General features: G+C 43.9%; 2 protein-coding genes and 1 long non-coding RNA gene across 3 annotated transcripts; 1 reads left to right on the forward strand and 2 right to left on the reverse strand.

The window, feature by feature from the left end:
- Positions 1 to 798: 798 nt before the first annotated feature.
- On the reverse strand, positions 799 to 19816 carry LOC136426443 (angiopoietin-1 receptor-like). Its single transcript, XM_066415107.1, has 10 exons — positions 19760 to 19816; positions 19054 to 19684; positions 18777 to 18887; positions 17912 to 18111; positions 17398 to 17511; positions 17148 to 17218; positions 17008 to 17048; positions 16686 to 16782; positions 16374 to 16473; positions 799 to 1784 (listed from the first exon to the last, which is right to left on the reverse strand). The coding sequence occupies exons 1-10, from the start codon at positions 19814 to 19816 to the stop codon at positions 1692 to 1694; spliced, it is 1515 nt and encodes a 504-aa protein (XP_066271204.1). The 3' UTR covers positions 799 to 1691.
- LOC136427132 (tyrosine-protein kinase receptor Tie-1-like) lies at positions 2504 to 5323 on the reverse strand. Its single transcript, XM_066415864.1, has 7 exons — positions 5142 to 5323; positions 4865 to 4975; positions 4053 to 4252; positions 3539 to 3652; positions 3289 to 3359; positions 2827 to 2923; positions 2504 to 2603 (listed from the first exon to the last, which is right to left on the reverse strand). The coding sequence occupies exons 1-6, from the start codon at positions 5293 to 5295 to the stop codon at positions 2869 to 2871; spliced, it is 705 nt and encodes a 234-aa protein (XP_066271961.1). The 5' UTR covers positions 5296 to 5323; the 3' UTR covers positions 2504 to 2603; positions 2827 to 2868.
- LOC136427130 (uncharacterized) lies at positions 5752 to 6310 on the forward strand. The gene is made up of 2 exons (XR_010754371.1): positions 5752 to 6195; positions 6242 to 6310. It is a non-coding gene; the product is annotated as an uncharacterized lncRNA (long non-coding RNA).
- Positions 19817 to 19818: the final 2 nt, after the last annotated feature.

Consider the following 19818-nt stretch of genomic DNA (forward strand, 5'->3'; position numbering starts at 1 on the left):
AAGATTAGTCACCACAAGTAGGAGGTTTAATGTAATAATCGAAACTGCATAACGACCTCTGTAACTGGGTAATTACCCTACACAATCTCACAAACTTATAAAACAATAATATCCGAAGAAACGAGACACGAAATTGACATGCGGCACCGCTTAGCTTAACTGACTACGTCACAATGACGTGACAGGTCACAGGTCAGACGGGCCAAAGCAAAAGAAGTCCAACAAAAAAAAAACGTTTGTAGCTAAGTGATTAAACTTACTAGAGGTCGTATAATCAGGGCATACTGTGGAGAAATATTTAAGTATAGAATATTTGTAAGTGTCTATTGTTATATCTTAATCCGTTAGTGTAAGATGCGTATGTGGAGGTGAGTTTGATTGATAGGTTCTATAATTAAGGCATATTGCGGATCTATGTGAACTGACGGTATAGAATATGTGCGTATAATGTTTATATCCGTGTTATGTATTATAAACAACAGATTATGTAAAGAATACCTAGGTTTATACCTTGTCATATGCGCTTCCTTAACAAGTTTGTCTACATGTATATATATATACAATTAAGCGGTCAGAGGTCACTATGAGGGAGGAAAAGGTGATGCCTTTTCATCTTCATCATTGTCTGACTATATAAAGCACATTTCAACGAGGTATAACCAACTGTAGCACGTTTTTTTGATATCGATGTATCATCATCTGTTTGATTTATTAGTCAGCCACGTCTTTTAACAGCCTCTAACTTACACTCGCGTCCGATATTGGTGTTTATTGTTTTACTCATATATCTATATCTATATCTATATACGACCATATCTATATCTATATCTATATACAACTATCTATCTGTAACCTTTTTCATCACGCGTAAATGTGCTTGTAATACATGATGTCACGAGCAACTTATCACATACACAATAATGTATCATAACGATACATTTTGATGATGGCTAGAGGAACTATTGACTGTTAATACATACTTAATTTGTTGTACTCTGAACTCATGATCTATTGTTTAACGATATATTCACGATACATTATGATTATTACTACAGGAACTGGTGTATGTTTATACATAATTCGAACACTGAGTCTATGATCTATTGTTTGTAAATGTGAGTAAAGTGTCCCTATAGCTTGCTCCAACCTTGTTCTATAATTAAACACATTCATATAAAATAAGCCTATTTGGACCACAAACTGTACAATCGATAGGGTTTCCATGAAATTGAAAGAAAATTTGTCCATGGCTACATGCTACGATTACCAGGTAACTGGACGTCAAACCTAACGTGACAATATAACACCTTCAGAATACTACCGCGTATACCGGTCATACTTTAGAACTCCTATCCTGACGGCATTGTTTCATCCATAAATCTTGAGTGGTATTTCAAGTCACAGATATACAAATAAGCAATATGCAAGTCCCATATAGTTAACAAGACACGATGGGGCAAATATGAGCTAATAGACATGTATCATTGTCTAATGTTGCTATATCTTAATACATAACTGGAGCTACATTACCATCTCTTCAGGTAGGAAGGCTGGTTCTACCGAGCTGCAATCTCTATACTAAACTATGCATAAACGAAGTATAAGAAATTGTAATCATAAGTAATTCTGGACTATAGCAAAAGGGTCGCTTCAGGCATTAACATGTTCATATCAAGGTCAGGTCCCTGTTACTACATCGTAAAATCATCATCATCATTATCATCATCTTCATCACCGGAATCAACCACCTCGTACTCATAGTCATCATCAATGTTGATGTAAGTCTGAAAAACATAAGCAATAACCATCTTCATTAGCTTTGCTGAGAATAATGAGAATAATTCAAGTGGAAGACATTGCATAATCAGAACATTTCATGGAGACAGGAGGTCTCCGAACTCTTGTTGAAGTGAGGAGACTTTTCGTCTCAACAGTCGAGTGTGCACTGTTGTATGGCTCGGAGACCTGGACTCTGACGGTACAGGACGAGAGGTCACTCGACGGGATGTACACCCGGATGCTCCGAAAAGTGCTGAATGTCACCTGGAAGGACCGTATGACAAACTCCGAACTCTACGGCGATCTTCCCAGACTCCCTGAAGATAAGACACCGAAGGATGGCACTGGCTGGACACTGCGTCCGGCATACCGAGCTGACAGCCAGCCAGCTTATCCTCTCGGAGCCAACGGAGGGAAGGAGGAAAAGGGGCAGGAGACGAACAACCCTCATTGACAATCTAAAAAGGGATGCTGGGCTCAGTGACATTTTAACAACAGAGCTGAGATCGCTAATGGAAGACCGGACTGAGTGGTGCAGAATGCAGATGTCCTCGTTCAAGGTTCAAGGAGGAGACTTCATTGATCATAAAATCTGCTCCAGTCAGGGACCATGGCCTTCATGCACATTGATTATTTTGATTACTGGTTTCAATCATAGATCTTTAGAGGATGAAGATGAAAAATCTAGTGTCAAACGTCACACACAATATCGGGCTGTACTTACAGTCATATCAGCCACCATGCCCGAGAGTTCTTGCACCAGGTCCGAGAAAGTCGGTCGGTCCGCGGGCAGCAGTTCCCAGCAACTCTTCATCATGTGGTACCTGGCGGAGAAAACAGCCGTGTTTTGCTTTCAATTGACTTACTTGATATTTCAGTCGACCTGCTTGATATTTCAAATTCTAACTGCATTCGGAGTTTCAAAAAGAAAAGTAAATACATTGAGATGGCTTGCTTTTTCAAAGCAGACCCAAACATGTTCTAGATTGAATCCATAGCCTTTCCGTGTACATGTGGCATAAACATGGAAGCAATGCATAACCGTACAGGGCATCCTCGCAGTTCCTGGGTTTGGGCAGCCGGTATCCTTCATGCAGCCTTCTCAGCAAGAGTCTCGACTTCATCCCGCTGTAGGGTGTGCCTCCTGGAACATAGCACAATGTTATCCTGTAGGATTGTTGTACTTCACATTAGGAAAACACCTGATTTCATTTCTGTCAAGTAAAATTTCTGGTTCTTTAGGTGTATGTGATACGTGAAACTCCTACGAGCGTTTGTTTTTGTTGCCTTACCAACACCGTATTTACGATGTAAAAAGGATAGTAGTTTCGTTTTTTGTCGCGCATAGTGTAGAACTTACGTTACTTACCCAGGGTCACGATCTCCCAAAGAAGGATACCAAAGGACCACCTGCCAGAATAAAACACGTTTTGTATTTTAATTTGAAGATTTCGCTAAATGATATGATCTTTTAAAACCTCCTTATCGTATAAAACGTAGCAAACATACACGTCACTTTCTGTGGTGTAGGTTCTCGTCCTCAGAGCCTCTATGGCGGTCGATCGGAATGGGAAGGCTTTCTGTAGTTGGAAGGAAATGATGTGGCAAATATTAGCTACAATTGGAAGGTAATACCTAATGTCGATTTGTTATGGAACATGATTTCTTCAATGTGGAGACACAGAGACGGAGAGAGAGAGGGGAGAGTGCTACCATACGCTGAAGCATGCACAATTAATGTTGCAAATGCACCACCTACCCCCGACTTCTGTACATAGATGCCCTCCCCCCGTGACAGTCCGAAGTCAGCAACCTTGGCGATGAGGCTGTCCGTGAAGAGAACATTTCTGGCCGCCAGGTCTCGGTGGATCACCTGTCGAGCAGAAATTCGCTATGTCATTTCATATTAGGAACCTACTTTTGCATTATGTATACAATCAGGTGAATATAAATGAAGGTAATCTAATAGAGTTTTCAAAACTTTCTCATTAGATAGTAAGAAATCGGCAGTTCATAATGCCATTTTTGTTACTGTCATTAAAGATAGATTTATTAGTTTTAACGTAGCAACACCAAAGAGCTGGAAGTCGCGCTCTTGTCTCACTTGATTGTAACATGACATTACTGATTTACTTATTTCAGCCTTTATTATTTTATAAGTAGAATTTTAAGATCTATTTTGTATGTCTATCTTGAAGTTTGTATTTGACCGTACGAAAGTTGCTGTGTTTTTATTGCGCCAATAAAGATTCTTAAGTTAACAGATGACTTACGCCCCTGGCAGCTAAGTGCTCCATGCCACTGGCAACATCACATGCGATGCGCAGGAGCATCACGGGAGACAGGTTGGAGGCGGTGTGCACTTCCGGTCGCATGTTGGCGTAGGGTCTCTCCGTCACGAACACACGTGACTTTCTCAGGTACTTCAAAAGATCCCCGTTAGTGGCGAGTTCAAGCGCCATGTATTGTTGACCTAAATCGTCAGAAAGGTTTTCATACTATTACAACGTTTTTTGCAAACATCTTATATACACAGTAATACATATTTAACGTAAAATACACAGACAGCCCGCCATGTATACAATTGACATTTTCAGGGAGCTTATCCTGTGGAAAAGATGCGGCCAGTGTGTCTAATGGCTCATCAGTCTTTATATAAAGGTTAGAAACATTCACTAGATGCGATTTTGGAAAAATTAAGTGAAACATTCAAATTATCAAAACACAGAAATATACCAGGAGCAAGATAGAACGTTTTGTGAGAAAATAACAGTCAGATATGGAAATTCAGAGTCATTGAAAACTATGCATCGAAGGACCTTCCTAATCTCCAAGCAGATCTAACGAGTTGCACTAAAAACTAATTTTGCTCGTTAGATCTATTTGGAGATTAGGACCTGCCCAGAGCAATGGAAGTCACGGAAGGACGGAGGGAGGGAGAAGGTACATGAGCGCTCGTGAACTTGTTACGACCTGATGATGATGATGATGATGATGATGATGATGATGATGATGATGATGATGATGATGATGATGATGATGATGATGATGATGATGATGATGATGATGATGATGAAACTCTTACCTTCGTGGTTGCAGACCCCGAGCAGGTTGATTATGTTACAATGGAAGCCAACGTGCCGCATGATGTCAACTTCCTGGTGAAATTCTTCCTTGCTTTCCTCATCAGCACCTCCTGAAAACGGAGTTATCAGATAAATGCTACAGATACTTATTTTATATCTAAATATGTATATGCCCTAAATGTCTTTCGGCTTTCATCGATGCGATGATGAAGTGAAATATCAAATACTTAACATTTAGAAATGAGGGAATCTGCCATTGATAAGAGAAACACTTACTTTTGAGCACTTTGATAGCCGATTGAATCCTGTCCCCATTAATCTTGACCGTTCCCTTGCGAACTTCCCCAAAGTGGCCTGCCCCAAGCAGCTTGGAACTCAAGGAGATGTTCTTCCAAGCCAGCACACGCCCACTAGCCCTTATTATCTCCATTATCCTCAGCGGGATAAGGTCGACAGGTTCGTCGTCAGTTCCACTTGTGGTGACCTGCCTGTTACTGGCGGGGGTGGTTATTTCCCTTCCCCGGTGAGCTTCATCCAGTTGAAGGCCTGCCCTGTTGTCCACAACATCGGCCAAAGTTGTCACGTTTACTTCTGTAGCATCTAAGCCGGTTCCAACTGCCGTTGCCTCGGTTTCGCCTCCGGTGACCTGCTTGTTACTGGCGGCGGCGGTTCGTTCCCTTCCCCGGTGAGCGGCATCCAGTTGAAGGCCTGCCCTAGGCCTGTTCTCCACATCGGACAAAGTCTGCAGTCAACAAACGCAGCCTTTAGTGCTAACTTTTATTGCTGTGAGTTCTGAATTGTATTAGATGCCTTTGACCCTAGGTGTGATGTGCACGACAATAAGAAAAGATGCCTTATAAGACGTTATAAGAAGTTTTATACTAACCCTCAGTATCCCCTTTATCCTCAGCGGGATAAGGTCAACTGGTTCGTCGTCAGTTTCACTTGTAGAATGCTGTATTTAAGATATCCTGCATCTTCCCTAATCAAATGTATAATTAGATTGTCTTTAAATATAGAAAAGCCCCTCTAAGTGATGGTCTGTCCCGACATGTTTATGCACCGTGTCTGGTTGTACAAATCTCGAACTAATCAAAAGTCTCAGACGAGTTTTATTTTGTATGCGAGCATCGGAAGGCTAGCTTAGAAAATTAGAACCACGCTCGTAGGATTAGACTCCGTACCGCTGGCTGGCTAAGTTACCTGACTACTGCCGTGGAAATCGCTCATGCTGTAGAGCCATTCACTGCTGTGGAATCAGGCTTTTCACTGCCGTGAAATCAGGCTTTTCACTGCCGTGGAATCAGGCTTTTCACTGCCGTGGAATCAGGCTTTTCACTGCCGTGAAATCAGGCTTTTCACTGCCGTGAAATCAGGCTTGTTCACTGCCGTGGAACCAGGCTTGTTTAGCCGTTCTTTTCCGCTATTAAACAGTCTGACGTAAACGAGTCTCTGCATCTTTTTTGTGTGTTCATTGTTGGAATAAGTAAGTAAGGGATAAGTTCAACCAATTACCAAGGAGGTTTTGTCTTGATAATACCTCCTTGGTTCAACCTCCTTAGTAGATTGACTATCAGTAAATGCGAAAAAGATTAAATACTCTCTCATGTCATTTTGCTATATTGTTTAGTGGTACATAACAGCGGCGGCTGTCAGAAAACGGGGCAGTTGAGAAGTCTGTAACGACCCTCGTCCATCTGCCCGTTTCCATGGGTTTGACCCCGTCCACCTTCCCGTTTCCATGGGTTTGTTCCCGTCCACCCTCCCGTTTCCATGGGTTTGTCCCGGTCCATCTTCCCGCTTCCATGGGTTTGACCCCGTCCACCTTCCCGTTTCCATGGGTTTGACCCCGTCCACCTTCCCGTTTCCATGGGTTTGACCCCGTCCACCTTCCCGTTTCGATGGGTTTGACCCCGTCCAACTTCCCGTTTCGATGGGTTTGACCCCGTCCAACTTCCCGTTTCCATGGGTTTGACCCCGTTCACCTTCCCGTCTTTGTGTTTGACCCCGTCCACCTTCCCGTTTCCATGCCTTTGACCCCGTCCACCTGCCCGTTTCCATGCCTTTGACCCCGTCCACCTTCCCGTTTCCATGCGTTTGACCCCGTCCACCTTCCCGTTTCCATGCGTTTGACCCCGTCCACCTTCCCGTTTCCATGCGTTTGACCCCGTCCATCTTCCAATTTCTTGCGCAAGACTTGATGGTGCTGTCCGTGGTGCTGAATGAAGAAGCTCTCGGACTACCGAGGACCGACTGAAAAGGGAGTCCATGATTTCAGACTTGATGTTTTCCTCGGACGGACCTGCTACGGTTAGGTACTCTTTTTCACCTGAGTGAAGTGAAGAAAGTCGTGTTAAGTGCCTTTCCCAAGGGTACAACATAGGCGGCATTTCAGGGGATCGAAACCAGGGACACTTAGTTCTGGGCCAAACACTGGCCATACGCCACACGATGCCAAACCTACCTTGTGCTCATGTTTGTGGATAATTTTTATTTAAGAAAGTTGAATCTTTGGACACCGTAATTGCAGTGACGTGTCCAGCAATATTGATTTCAGGCTGAATACACGGGGGAAATTATTGACTTAAGTCGGCCCAATTACCAAAGACCGGGGGTATGCTAATGATGATTATGTAACACGATTTCGTCACGCCGCGACCACGTGGATAGTAGCAGTCTCAAACTTCAGAAGTGCAGTATCAGGGCTCCAGCCATGCTGCAGTTATGACTTGGGCAACCTGGTACTATGGACATTCCATCGATTTTCCTCAAGTTCCTGTTGGATGATGCTCGGTTTTGGGATTTTCAAGTGGCCTTCGCTGCGGTAAGTGATTTGGTAGTTCTCTTGGCATCAAAGAGTGTAAAGTTATAGTGTCAGTGTTACACTATTACACGTGAGGCAAGCCGAGCCGGTTAAGTAACCCCAAATCTGAACCACCTATAGGTCATTTTCCCTTTGCTCCATGTATATAACCGAGGGAGAAGCAAGTGTTCTTTCATGATTTCTTTGATAAGAGTGCTGATAGCAAAATGTTCACACAGGCAGAGTCACAAGGCTCCGGGTTTGAATTATTATGGCACAGTCTGTGAGCGTGGCTGACAGACTTCAAAAATGTCATTTATGAAATCATTCATGAAATGTTATGACTGAAACCCATTAAGTTAACAGCTACGTATTCGTGATTTGATGTTTACTGAATCAGATGTTTTTTTAGTTGGAATTACACTATCTCGTACCGCGCCCTTCTACCCCTGGCTTCAGGTATCGCATCGTTGGCGCCCACAGACCATGTTCATTTTGATTCTTAGCTGAAAGTAGCTGTTGCAAAATTTATAGTAAACCTGTTTCCACAACTTACCGGCGAGGCTGCGTGTCGTCATATCCTCCTCCGTACATTCCCTCAGTATTGATAAACCTCCCGATCGATGATCTCACGCTAACTTAACATGTACAGGTTTGGTCTCACAAATATATCGGTTTACAACCCTTTGTCCCGTACTAGGAAAATGAGTTGTGAAATAACTGGCCAGCACTACAATGTGCATTCCGTTATGATACTTACATCATTGTCCAAAATGGCAGCAGTTTTGAACATTTGCTCGTCCTTGAGAGCCAGCTCAGAAGAGGAAGACCTCCATATCCTCCTCCGTACATTCTGTTAGTATTGATAAACCTCCCGATCAATGGACTCAAGACATAGCCCAAATATCGGATAGTTATCGTAAATTCCTACTGAATGACTAGAGGAGAATATCGGTGAAAAACGAGCTGATGTTATTTCAAACCGATAGACGCGAGATGCCCGTTGGTTAGGGTAGAACTACAATTGCAACGAAGATGATAAAACCAGTCTACTGATAATCTTGGACGGCGTAATATGGGTCTCTCACTGGGCTACGCCTGATTACGCAAAGTTACGAAAAAATCTCGTAAAGTGGCTAAAACCGGCGCAACATGATGCCAAGTTGTCGGCTGAAGATGCTTATTTCTTAAATTCCAAGAAATTTACGATTGGCAAAATGAAGTAAACGGGCGTAAAATGGCGCAAAGCAGCACAATCACTACGACTATCTTTTTCATAAATTCTGATTATAATACCTTTTTAATTTAGTTGCAACACTGCAATTTCCAATTAAGTTATCTTGTGTCTGATTTTGAACCGCAACTAGCCCACACTACAATAGTGTACTGTTCAGGTACGCCACCTATCGTCATCCAGGAAACTGCAGTTAAGACGATGGAATCGGAAGAAAACATTGGAATGTTATTAACTGGTTATTATATTTTGCTTCACAATAGGTACGCTAAAATAGTGTACTGTTCAGGCACGCCACCTATCGCCATCCAGGGAACTGCAGTTAAGACGATGGGATCGAAGCAAAACATTGAAATGTTATCAATTATTGTACCTATATTATTGTATGGATCTGAAGTCTGGTGCAACAGTAATATGAATGACAAATCTCCGATAGAAACTGTACATTTGAAATTCTGTAAATGAGTTTGAGTTTGACATGTTATTAACTGCTTCTAATATTCCGCCGGGAGTTCAAAGTTCAATAGAGAATACGGAAGCATTACGTCATCACCACAACTGGTATTCCCCCAGCCGACACTTCCGCTTTTAGGTTGTTTTCTTTTACGTGGCGACTAGAATTCGTTTCTAGACATCGTTAGGGTTCTGTTATCTGGACATCATTACCAGCCTGACCACCATGTCGAACATGTTGCGTGTTGCGGGGACACTTCTCCCTGTAGACGTGCAATGCCGGAGGTTTGTTACGGCTAACAGGTATGACCTGGCCGAGACGGGGTACGGCCGCGCCCTTCTGGCCGCCATGTCTGATATGGACAGGCTACAGGAAGTGGAGGTACTGAAGAGCCTGGGAGACTTGAACGTGGAGAAAGGAAGACTCTACAAGACCGAAGCTTCACGGAACTTGGAGCGGGGCCTGAACCTGTACAGGGCCGCACTGCTCCGGTGTGAGGACCCGGGGGAAGGGGAGTCTCTCCAGCATAGGGTCAAACTCGCCGAGAAACTCAGACAAAAAACGCCAATATCTAACTCAACCAGCGGCACAACTAATATCTCTGTCGTAAGGGCGGCAGAAATATTTCAAGACTTGGATAAGAAATGGGCTAAGGGTGGACATATGGACTCCATCTTAGATGGCTACGCCAAGATTCTTGTAGAAGGAATAGCGGATAGGAATAATCTGTTAGAAGTAGAGGCTATGAAAAGTCTCGGAGACGTGAACCTTAAGAGAGGAAGAGACTTAAAGGAGCCCGGACACTTAGCCAAGGCTACAGCCCTGTACAGCACAGCCCTGGAGCGATGTGACGATCCACATGGGAAAACCGTCCTCGCACATCGCTTACTGCACGCAGCAAAAGTAAAGAGAGACATGCAGGAAGTAAGGAGACGGGTAAGTGTGTGCCTTTGTATGCGCATGTGCAGGTATAACCTACTACTGTGATTTTATGACTGAAATGTTCACCCCCCACTATGTAGTATATCAATGGGGTACCATTTTCCTTTGTTACTGTCACCTGTGTACCAACATAGCTCAGGCTTGTAGTAACAGACGAGTTCTAACCTGTATGTTGTCAATTTCACATCGTCCGTGCGTTAGTGGTAAGACAGGGCTGTATGGCTGAGCGCGGCGATGCGTGTCAATGGACGGGTGTTGCTGTTGTTCAAGTGTTCAGTCATGTGTTAATGATCTTCGCCAGAAGGCTATATTTGGCTATGGCGGAGTGCAGACAGGATAACTCGGGAAACTGTGTTCATGGTTATTGGTAATTGTAGGAAGCAGATAGACGGAGGTCAAGTTAAGGAATGAGCCTCTCGGAGGGTTCCTAAGGTACTGCAGAAGGCCATGTGTGTATGTCTGTTTATTTGTTAGCAGCATAACCTGAGAGGCTGTGGATTGGTCGGGAACTTCAAACTTTGAGAGTTCGTGTTCTAAAAGTGCTTGTAATGCTCGTGATGTTTCAATGGAAGATGTCTCTTGGGGCAATGACACTCAGATTCACCTCTAAACGTAGCATGTTGGTCTGCCCTTTCCCTTCGTTATCGTCAGCTGTGTATTAACAAAGCTCATGCATCATGTTTGTAGTTTATTTGCAGATCGTTGGTAGACACAACGCTCCTTATATTCCGGTATCTAATGGTTTTTCATTTTATAATGTTACATATGTTGTTTTAGTTAAATTAGTTCGTTCCATTTCGCTCCATTTCGTTCCTTTACGCACTTTCTAGGGACCGGGACATGTAGTAACCGAATTTGACCTTCTGCTCCGTAAGTTGTCAATGTATGGCTATAAGGGCGGCGATGCGTAAAAATGGGTTGGTGTTGTTGTTAATCTGGTTACTTCATGTGTTAATTGAAACTGTTGTTAGATCAAATTGTAGGCAAGTGTTATTTTCTGTAGGCATTTGTGAACTTAGACGTTGACGTTGCTTCAATTGGTACGTTTTAGGTGATCACGAAAAGCAAAACGAACAAGTGGCTGTCAACTCGACCTAACAAGGTCACTTCGACTATTTCTCAAGGTCATGACCTCACTACTGCAGATAATGCCAGGTGAGTGACGTAGGTAAAATAGTCTCCATGTCTCCAGTAACGTTAAACCAGATCTTCTTTGTTCATGGCCTATTCTTGTTAACTTAAGAATATGACAAATGCCCCTTTTAATATGAATGTAAGCGCATTTCAGGACTTTCAAGTTAAAATCCAAGAACATTGGACAGAACTCTGTACTCCAATCATAGACACAATGAACGACCAGAACTTCTAATATAGTGAAGACTAGCAGAATATTCCAACAGAAAATAATTTCATTTTAATTACGCCCGATGTGAGTGGATCAAAAACATTCCGGCCTAAATGGGGAAGGGAATTTCCCGAGCAGCCTTCGTAACCCCTGCTTCTCCTGATGGGTCATGCTTGTCTCGAGCATTGATGTTTCTGACTTAGGATGAAGAGATGCTGCTGCATTAGCAATTGAGCCGCCTTTCTTCGTAAATCGATGGCAACATCAGGCTTTGACGGATTTAAAAAAAAAAAACTTAAAAAAACTGGACCTTACAGAGCAGCAGTTTTCGTCCGTCACTCATAAATAAAAAACAATTCTAGAAATATGAAAACCTGTCCTGCCTATGCTGACGTATGGGATCATTCATGTTTCATTCAAGAGCAAATATGTATTACATAAACATCTAATCACCTACAGTGTTTACAAAGACCAGCTGCAGGAGGGCTTCAGGGCCCTGCAGACAGGGGACCTGGACACGGCAGAAATCAACTTTGCAGCTGCGCTCAAGGCCGTTCATGTGAAAGGTAATACAATCAACGTAAGATGTCCCTATTTGGGAAGGTATTAGTCCGACAAAATATGCAACATAGTATCCTGAATATTTGATTGAAATATTACATTATGTTCTGTGAAGAGTGTCTCTTTTATCCCATTTAATTTACATTTTAATTTCAATGAATAACAGACATGATATCACAACAGCGCCCTACGTTATGAATAATGTATAACGTGAAATAAAATGAAAGGTGACCCACATCTCTGAAGGGACCTCTGAAGGGCTGTTCGTGCAACTACACGGCGGCCTCGCCACGGCACGCATGTTTGGCCAAGCACACCGGGTCACCCCTACTCTTCTCGATAAGTGTGTTGGGTTCTTTTACGTGCAGAGGTTTGAGGCTTAAGGCTTATGCCTATAGCTCCCTCATACACGGGGTCGGCGGTTTTACGTCACCATCCGAAAGGACGAATGCAATCCCTTACAACATGTCCGACCCCTAGGATCCACGAAATTTGATCCAGATGGCGAAGCAGCGGGGTTGCGCTACCGCTTGCGCCACGGGGACATAGCGTACTAAAGGCAAATGATATGTTTTCCACCACACCAAAACATTAGACAAAACTGTCGGTTAAAAGAGTCTTAATTCGTAACAGTACTAGTGCGTTTGTTCCTTTCATCGAAATATTATCGATAACTCAAATAGTATATAAGATTAAAGTATATATTGAGTTGTAAGTTATAACTGTAAACTGCTGTTTCCTTCAGATTCAAATACAGATCAATACGATCAAGAGACAGAGCCCCTGAGCAAGCTAAGCGATGTCTACCTAGACAGAGGAATTCGGTCGAAAGACGGAAGTGACTTCACCAAGGCTGCGGCACTCTGTAATGCAGCGCTGGTCAGAGCAAGGCCAGAAGACAGAGAGGGCATCAAACAAACGATCCTAAGAATCAGCCGGTTGTTTGTTGAGCACGTGCTGGGGAACGAGAAAGTAGTGGACATCGGCGACACAAAGAAACACAAATTGAAGCTGGTGGAAAGTCGGAGGCATGTGGAAGATGAGATCAAAAGAATCGAGCAGGAGATAGATCCCTACAGCCTTGATGACGATGATCCGAAGATAAGAGAAGTGGAGAAGAAAAGAGCAGAAGCAATCATAACACTGTTTCAAACTATTGTTCAGCAGAGAAAAACGTTCATAGCTGGCCTTGTAGATAAGTGCATGGAGGTAATGGGTCCCCCTCCCTGTAAGTACGCCATGATAGGCCTGGGTTCACAGGCTACAGGATTGGTTACCCCGTACTCTGATCTGGAATTCGCCATCTTGGTAGAGGAGGAAACAGACAATAACGTTGAGTATTTCCGCAACCTCACTCATTATCTGCATCTCAAAGTCATCAACCTGGGAGAAACTATTCTCCCGTCCATGGCGATTAAGTCGCTCAACGATTTCTCCTCATACGACCCGCTGGACAACTGGTTCTACGACTCTGTCACACCGCGCGGGTTTTCGTTCGATGGAGCCATGCCGCATGCAAGCAAGACTCCACTGGGCAGGGGTAAAACTTGCGGACTTATTCACACACCGAGTGAGATGACAAACGTCTTAAAGCAAGACCTGCAGCTTTATATAAAGAAAGGCTACCATCTGGCCAGCATATTGGGGAACGTGTGTTTGATCACAGGAGAGCAGGACTTGGTGGATGCGTACTCCAATTTATGGACTCAGGAACTCCGAAGTAGTGATGGAGCAATATCTATGTTACAAGCAGTGAGCATAATTGCAGAAGAAACAAACACTGAGATGTTTAAACCCAAAAACCTAACATCTAGTCTGCTGAACGTCAAGAAAGAAATCTATCGATTTTCAACCCTTGCGGTTTCGTGTTGGGCACTACTCCGTGGTATACAACCCACCACAATCTGGGAGACTATTCAGAAGATGAACATGAACGGAGTCATCAACAGTGAGAACGCGCATCACTTGATGGTGCTTGTCAGCATCTCAGCAGAACTGAGGCTGCGGACATACATGAAAAACCGCGGGCAGGTGGAAAACATGTCAGCATTATCGTCTATGTTCACTAATACAGAGATTGGAGAGAAGTTGAAGAATGTGTTTTACTTATCGAATACCAAACAACTGATGAGATACTATTACACAGCAATACCATTAAAGTCCTTTATTCAAGAAAGTAGCAAAAACCAGCCACCGCCAATACTGTTTGACAATTCACCAATATTGCAAGGAAGCGTATATGCAAGTCTGTGTGAGTACGAAGAAGCGAAATTGTGCACCGAATTGGCACTGAAAAAGTGTCGGTCTAAATATGGTGAGGACACCGCACATCCTTACATCGCCAATTCACTCAACCGATTGGGTTACCACTGGTATCACCTTGGTGATCACAAAAAGGCCATCAGCTATCATGAACAGTCACTACAGATGGAGCGGAGCATCTATGGTAAGAACACTGCACATCCTGACATCGCTAAATCACTTAACAACTTGGGTGCCACCTGGAGTGGCCTTGGTGAACACAGAAAAGCCGTCAGCTATTTCGAACAGTCACTACAGATGATGCGGAGCATCTATGGTAAGAACACTGCACATTCTGACATCGCGTCCGCACTTAACAACTTGGGTACCGCCTGGGGTGACCTTGGTGAACACAGAAAGGCCGTCAGCTATCATGAACAGTCACTACAGATGAAGTGGAGCATCTATGGTAAGAACACTGCACATCCTGACATCGCGTCGGCACTTAACAACTTGGGTACCGCCTGGAGGGACCTTGGTGAACACAGAAAAGCCGTCAGCTATCATGAACAGTCACTACAGATGAAGTGGAGCATCTATGGTAAGAACACTGCACATTCTGACATCGCGTCCGCACTTAACAACTTGGGTACTGCCTGGAGTGACCTTGGTGAACACAGAAAGGCCGTCAGCTATCATGAACAGTCACTACAGATGATGAGGATTAGCTATGGTAAGAACACTGCACATCCTGACATCGCGTCGTCACTTAACAACTTGGGTGCCGCCTGGATTAGCCTCGGTGATCACAGAAAGGCCGTCAGCTATCATGAACAGTCACTACAGATGAGGTTAGGTATCTATGGTGAGAACACTGCACATCCTGACATCGCGTCGTCACTTAAGAACTTGGGTGCCTCCTTTGGGATTCTTGGTGAACACAGAAAAGCCGTCAGCTATTATGAACAGTCACTACAGATGATGCGGAGTATCTATGGTAAGGACACTGCACATCCTGACATCGCCAAGTCACTTAACAACTTGGGTGCCTCCTTTGGGATTCTTGGTAATTACAGAAAAGCCGTCAGCTATTTTGAACAGTCCTTGAAGATGAGGCGGAGTATCTATGGCGAGGATACCGCACATCCTGACATTGAACGAACACTTGAGGGCCTGATCATGACTATGGCGCGTCGAGACCTTATCAGAAACCAAAAGGCCGCTTACAATAAAGATTAGTCACCACAAGCGGGAGGTTTAATGTGATGATCGAAACTACATAACGACCTCTCTACCTGGATAATTACCCTACACAATTTCACAAACTTACAAAACAATATCCGAAGAAACGAGACACGAAATTGACATGCGGCACCGCTTAGCTTAACTGACTACGTCACAATGACGTGACAGGTCACAGGTCAGACGGGCCAAAACAAAAGAACACCAACAAAACAACGTTTGTAGCTACTACGGCGATCTTCCCAGACTCTCCCAGAAGATAAGGCACCGAAGGATGGCACTGGCTGGACACTGCGTTCGGCATACCGAGCTGACAGCCAGCAAGCTTATCCTCTGGGAGCCAACGGAGGGAAGGAGGAAAAGGGGCAGGAGACGCACAACCCTCATTGACAATCTAAAAAGGGATGCTGGGCTCAGTGACATTTCAACAACAGAGCTGAGATCGCTAATGGAAGACCGGACTGAGTGGTGCAGAAGGACTCATTGTCTCCCAAGATGACATTACAGATGTCCTCGTTCAAAGTTCAAGGAGGAGACTTCATTGATCATAAAATATGCTCCAGTCAGGAACCATGGCCTTCATGCACATTGATTATTTTGATTACTGGTTTCAATCATAGATCTTTAGAGGATGGAGATGAAAAATCTAGTGTCAAACGTCACACACAATATCGTGCTGTACTTACGGTCATATCAGCCACCATGCCCGTGAGTTCTTGCACCAGGCCCGAGAAAGTCGGTCGGTCCGCGGGCAGCAGTTCCCAGCAACTCTTCATCATGTGGTACCTGGCGGAGAAAACAGCCGTGTTTTGCCTTTAATTGACTTACTTGATATTTCAGTCGACCTACTTGGTATTTCAAATTCTAACTGCATTCGGAGTTTGCAAATACATTGAGATCGCTTGCTTTTTCAAAGCAGACCCAAAAATGTTCTAGATTGAATTCATAGCCTTGCTGTGTACATGTGGCATAAACATGGAAGCAATGCATAACCGTACAGGGCATCCTCGCAGTTCCTGGGTTTGGGCAGCCGGTATCCTTCATGCAGCCTTCTCAGCAAGAGCCTCGACTTCATCCCACTGTAGGGTGTGCCTCCTGGAACATAGCACAATGTCATCCTGTAGGATTGTTGTACTTCACATTAGGAAAACACCTGATTTCATTTCTGTCAAGTAAAATTTCTGGTTCTTTAGGTGTATGTGATACGTGAAACTCCTACGAGCGTTTGTTTTTGTTGCCTTACCAACACCGTATTTACGATGTAAAAAGGATAGTAGTTTCCTTTTTTGTCGCGCATAGTGTAGAACTTACGTTACGTACCCAGGGTCACGATCTCCCAAAGAAGGATACCAAAGGACCACCTGCCAGAATAAAACACGTTTTGTATTTTAATTTGAAGATTTCGCTAAATGATATGATCTTTTAAAACCTCCTTATCGTAGAAAACGTAGCAAACATACACGTCACTTTCTGTGGTGTAGGTTCTCGTCCTCAGAGCCTCTATGGCGGTCGATCGGAATGGGAAGGCTTTCTGTAGTTGGAAGGAAATGATGTGGCAAATATTAGCTACAATTGGAAGGTAATACCTAATGTCGATTTGTTATGGAACATGATTTCTTCAATGTGGAGACACAGAGACGGAGAGAGAGAGGGGAGAGTGCTACCATACGCTGAAGCATGCACAATTAATGTTGCAAATGCACCACCTACCCCCGACTTCTGTACATAGATGCCCTCCCCCCGTGACAGTCCGAAGTCAGCAACCTTGGCGATGAGGCTGTCCGTGAGGAGAACATTTCTGGCCGACAGGTCTCGGTGGATCACCTGTCGAGCAGAAATTCGCTATGTCATTTCATATTAGGAACCTACTTTTGCATTATGTATACAAACAGGTGAATATAAATGAAGGTAATCTAATAGAGTTTTCAAAACTTTCTCATTAGATAGTAAGAAATCGGCAGTTCATAATGCCATTTTTGTTACTGTCATTAAAGATAGATTTATTAGTTTTAACGTAGCAACACCAAAGAGCTGGAAGTCGCGCTCTTGTCTCACTTGATTGTAACATGACATTACTGATTTACTTATTTCAGCCTTTATTATTTTATAAGTAGAATTTTAAGATCTATTTTGTATGTCTATCTTGAAGTTTGTATTTGACCGTACGAAAGTTGCTGTGTTTTTATTGCGCCAATAAAGATTCTTAAGTTAACAGATGACTTACGCCCCTGGCAGCTAAGTGCTCCATGCCACTGGCAACATCACATGCGATGCGCAGGAGCATCACGGGAGACAGGTTGGAGGCGGTGTGCACTTCCGGTCGCATGTTGGCGTAGGGTCTCTCCGTCACGAACACACGTGACTTTCTCAGGTACTTCAAAAGATCCCCGTTTGCGGCGAGTTCAAGAGCCATGTATTGTTGACCTAAATCGTCAAAAATAGTTTATATACGATTACTACGTGTTTAGCAACCCTCTATGTAAATACACAGACAGCCCCGCCCTGTATACAATTAACATTTTAAGGGAGATTTTTAGACCTTGTCGTTCGGAAAATATGCGTTTAAAATAAAAATGATCAAAACACAAAAATATCCAAGTACCAAGATAAAAGGTTTAGTGAGATGATATATGGAAACTCCAAGTCATTGAAAACTGTGCATTGGAGGACCTGCCCAGAGCAATGGAAGATAGGGAAGGAGGGAGGAGAAGGGCTGTGAACGCTCTGAGCTTGTCACGACCTGATGATGATGATGATGATGATGATGATGATGATGGTGGTGGTGGTGGTGGTGATGATGATGATGATGATGATGATGATGATGATGATGATGATGATGATGATGATGATGATGATGATGATGATGATGATGATGATGATGATGATGGTGGTGGTGGTGGTGGTGGTGGTGGTGGTGATGATGATGATGATGATGATGATGATGATGATGGAGATGATGATGATGATGATGATGATGATGATGATGATGATGATGATGATGATGATGACGACGACGATGATGATGATGATGATGATGATGATGATGATGATGATGATGATGATGATGATGATGATGATGAAACTCTTACCTTCGTGGTTGCAGACCCCGAGCAGGTTGATGATGTTACAATGGAAGCCAGCGTGCCGCATGATGTCAACTTCCTGGTGAAATTCTTCCTTGCTTTCCTCATCAGCACCTCCTGAAAACGGAGTTATCAGATAAATGCTACAGATACTCATTTTATATCTAAATATGTATATGCCATGAATGTCTCTTGGCTTTCATCGATGAGATGAGGAAGTGAAATGTCAAATACTTAACATTAAGAAATGAGGGAATCTGCCATTGATAAGAGAAACACTTACTTTTGAGCACTTTGATAGCCGATTGAATCCTGTCCCCATTAATCTTGACCGTTCCCTTGCGTACTTCCCCAAAGTGGCCTGCCCCAAGCAGCTTGGAACTCAAGGAGATGTTCTTCCAAGCCAGCACACGCGTACAGGCCCTCATTATCTCCATTATCCTCAGCGGGATAAGGTCGACAGGTTCGTCGTCAGCTCCACTTGCGGTGACCTGCCTGTTACTGGCGGCGGCGGTTCGTTCCCTTCCCCGGTGAGCTCCATCCAGTTGAAGGCCTGCCCTATTGTCCACAACATCGGCCAAAGTTGTCACGTTTACTTCTGTAGCATCTAAGCCGGTTCCAACTGCCGTTGGCTCGGTTTCCCCTCCGGTGACCTGACTGTTACTGGCGGCGGCGGTTCGTTCCCTTCCCCGTCGAGGGGCATCCAGTTGAAGGCCTGCCCTCAGGGGGTTGTCCACAACATTGGCCAAAGTTGTCACGTTTACTTCTGTAGCATCTAAGCCGGTTCCAACTGCCGTTGGCTCGGTTTCCCCTCCGGTGACCTGACTGTTACTGGCGGCGGCGGTTCGTTCCCTTCCCCGTCGAGCGGCATCCAGTTGAAGGCCTGCCCTGTTCCCCTCCACATCGGACAAAGTCTGCAGTCAACAAACGCAACCTTTAGTGTTAACTGTTATTGCTGTTAGTTCTGAATTGTATTAGATGCCTTAGACCGAAGGTGTGATGTGTACGACAATAAGAGGAAGATGCCAGTAATAGTACAAATACATAA

This window comes from Branchiostoma lanceolatum, chromosome 2 (genome assembly GCF_035083965.1).
Source record: "Branchiostoma lanceolatum isolate klBraLanc5 chromosome 2, klBraLanc5.hap2, whole genome shotgun sequence".
NCBI lineage: Eukaryota > Metazoa > Chordata > Leptocardii > Amphioxiformes > Branchiostomatidae > Branchiostoma > Branchiostoma lanceolatum.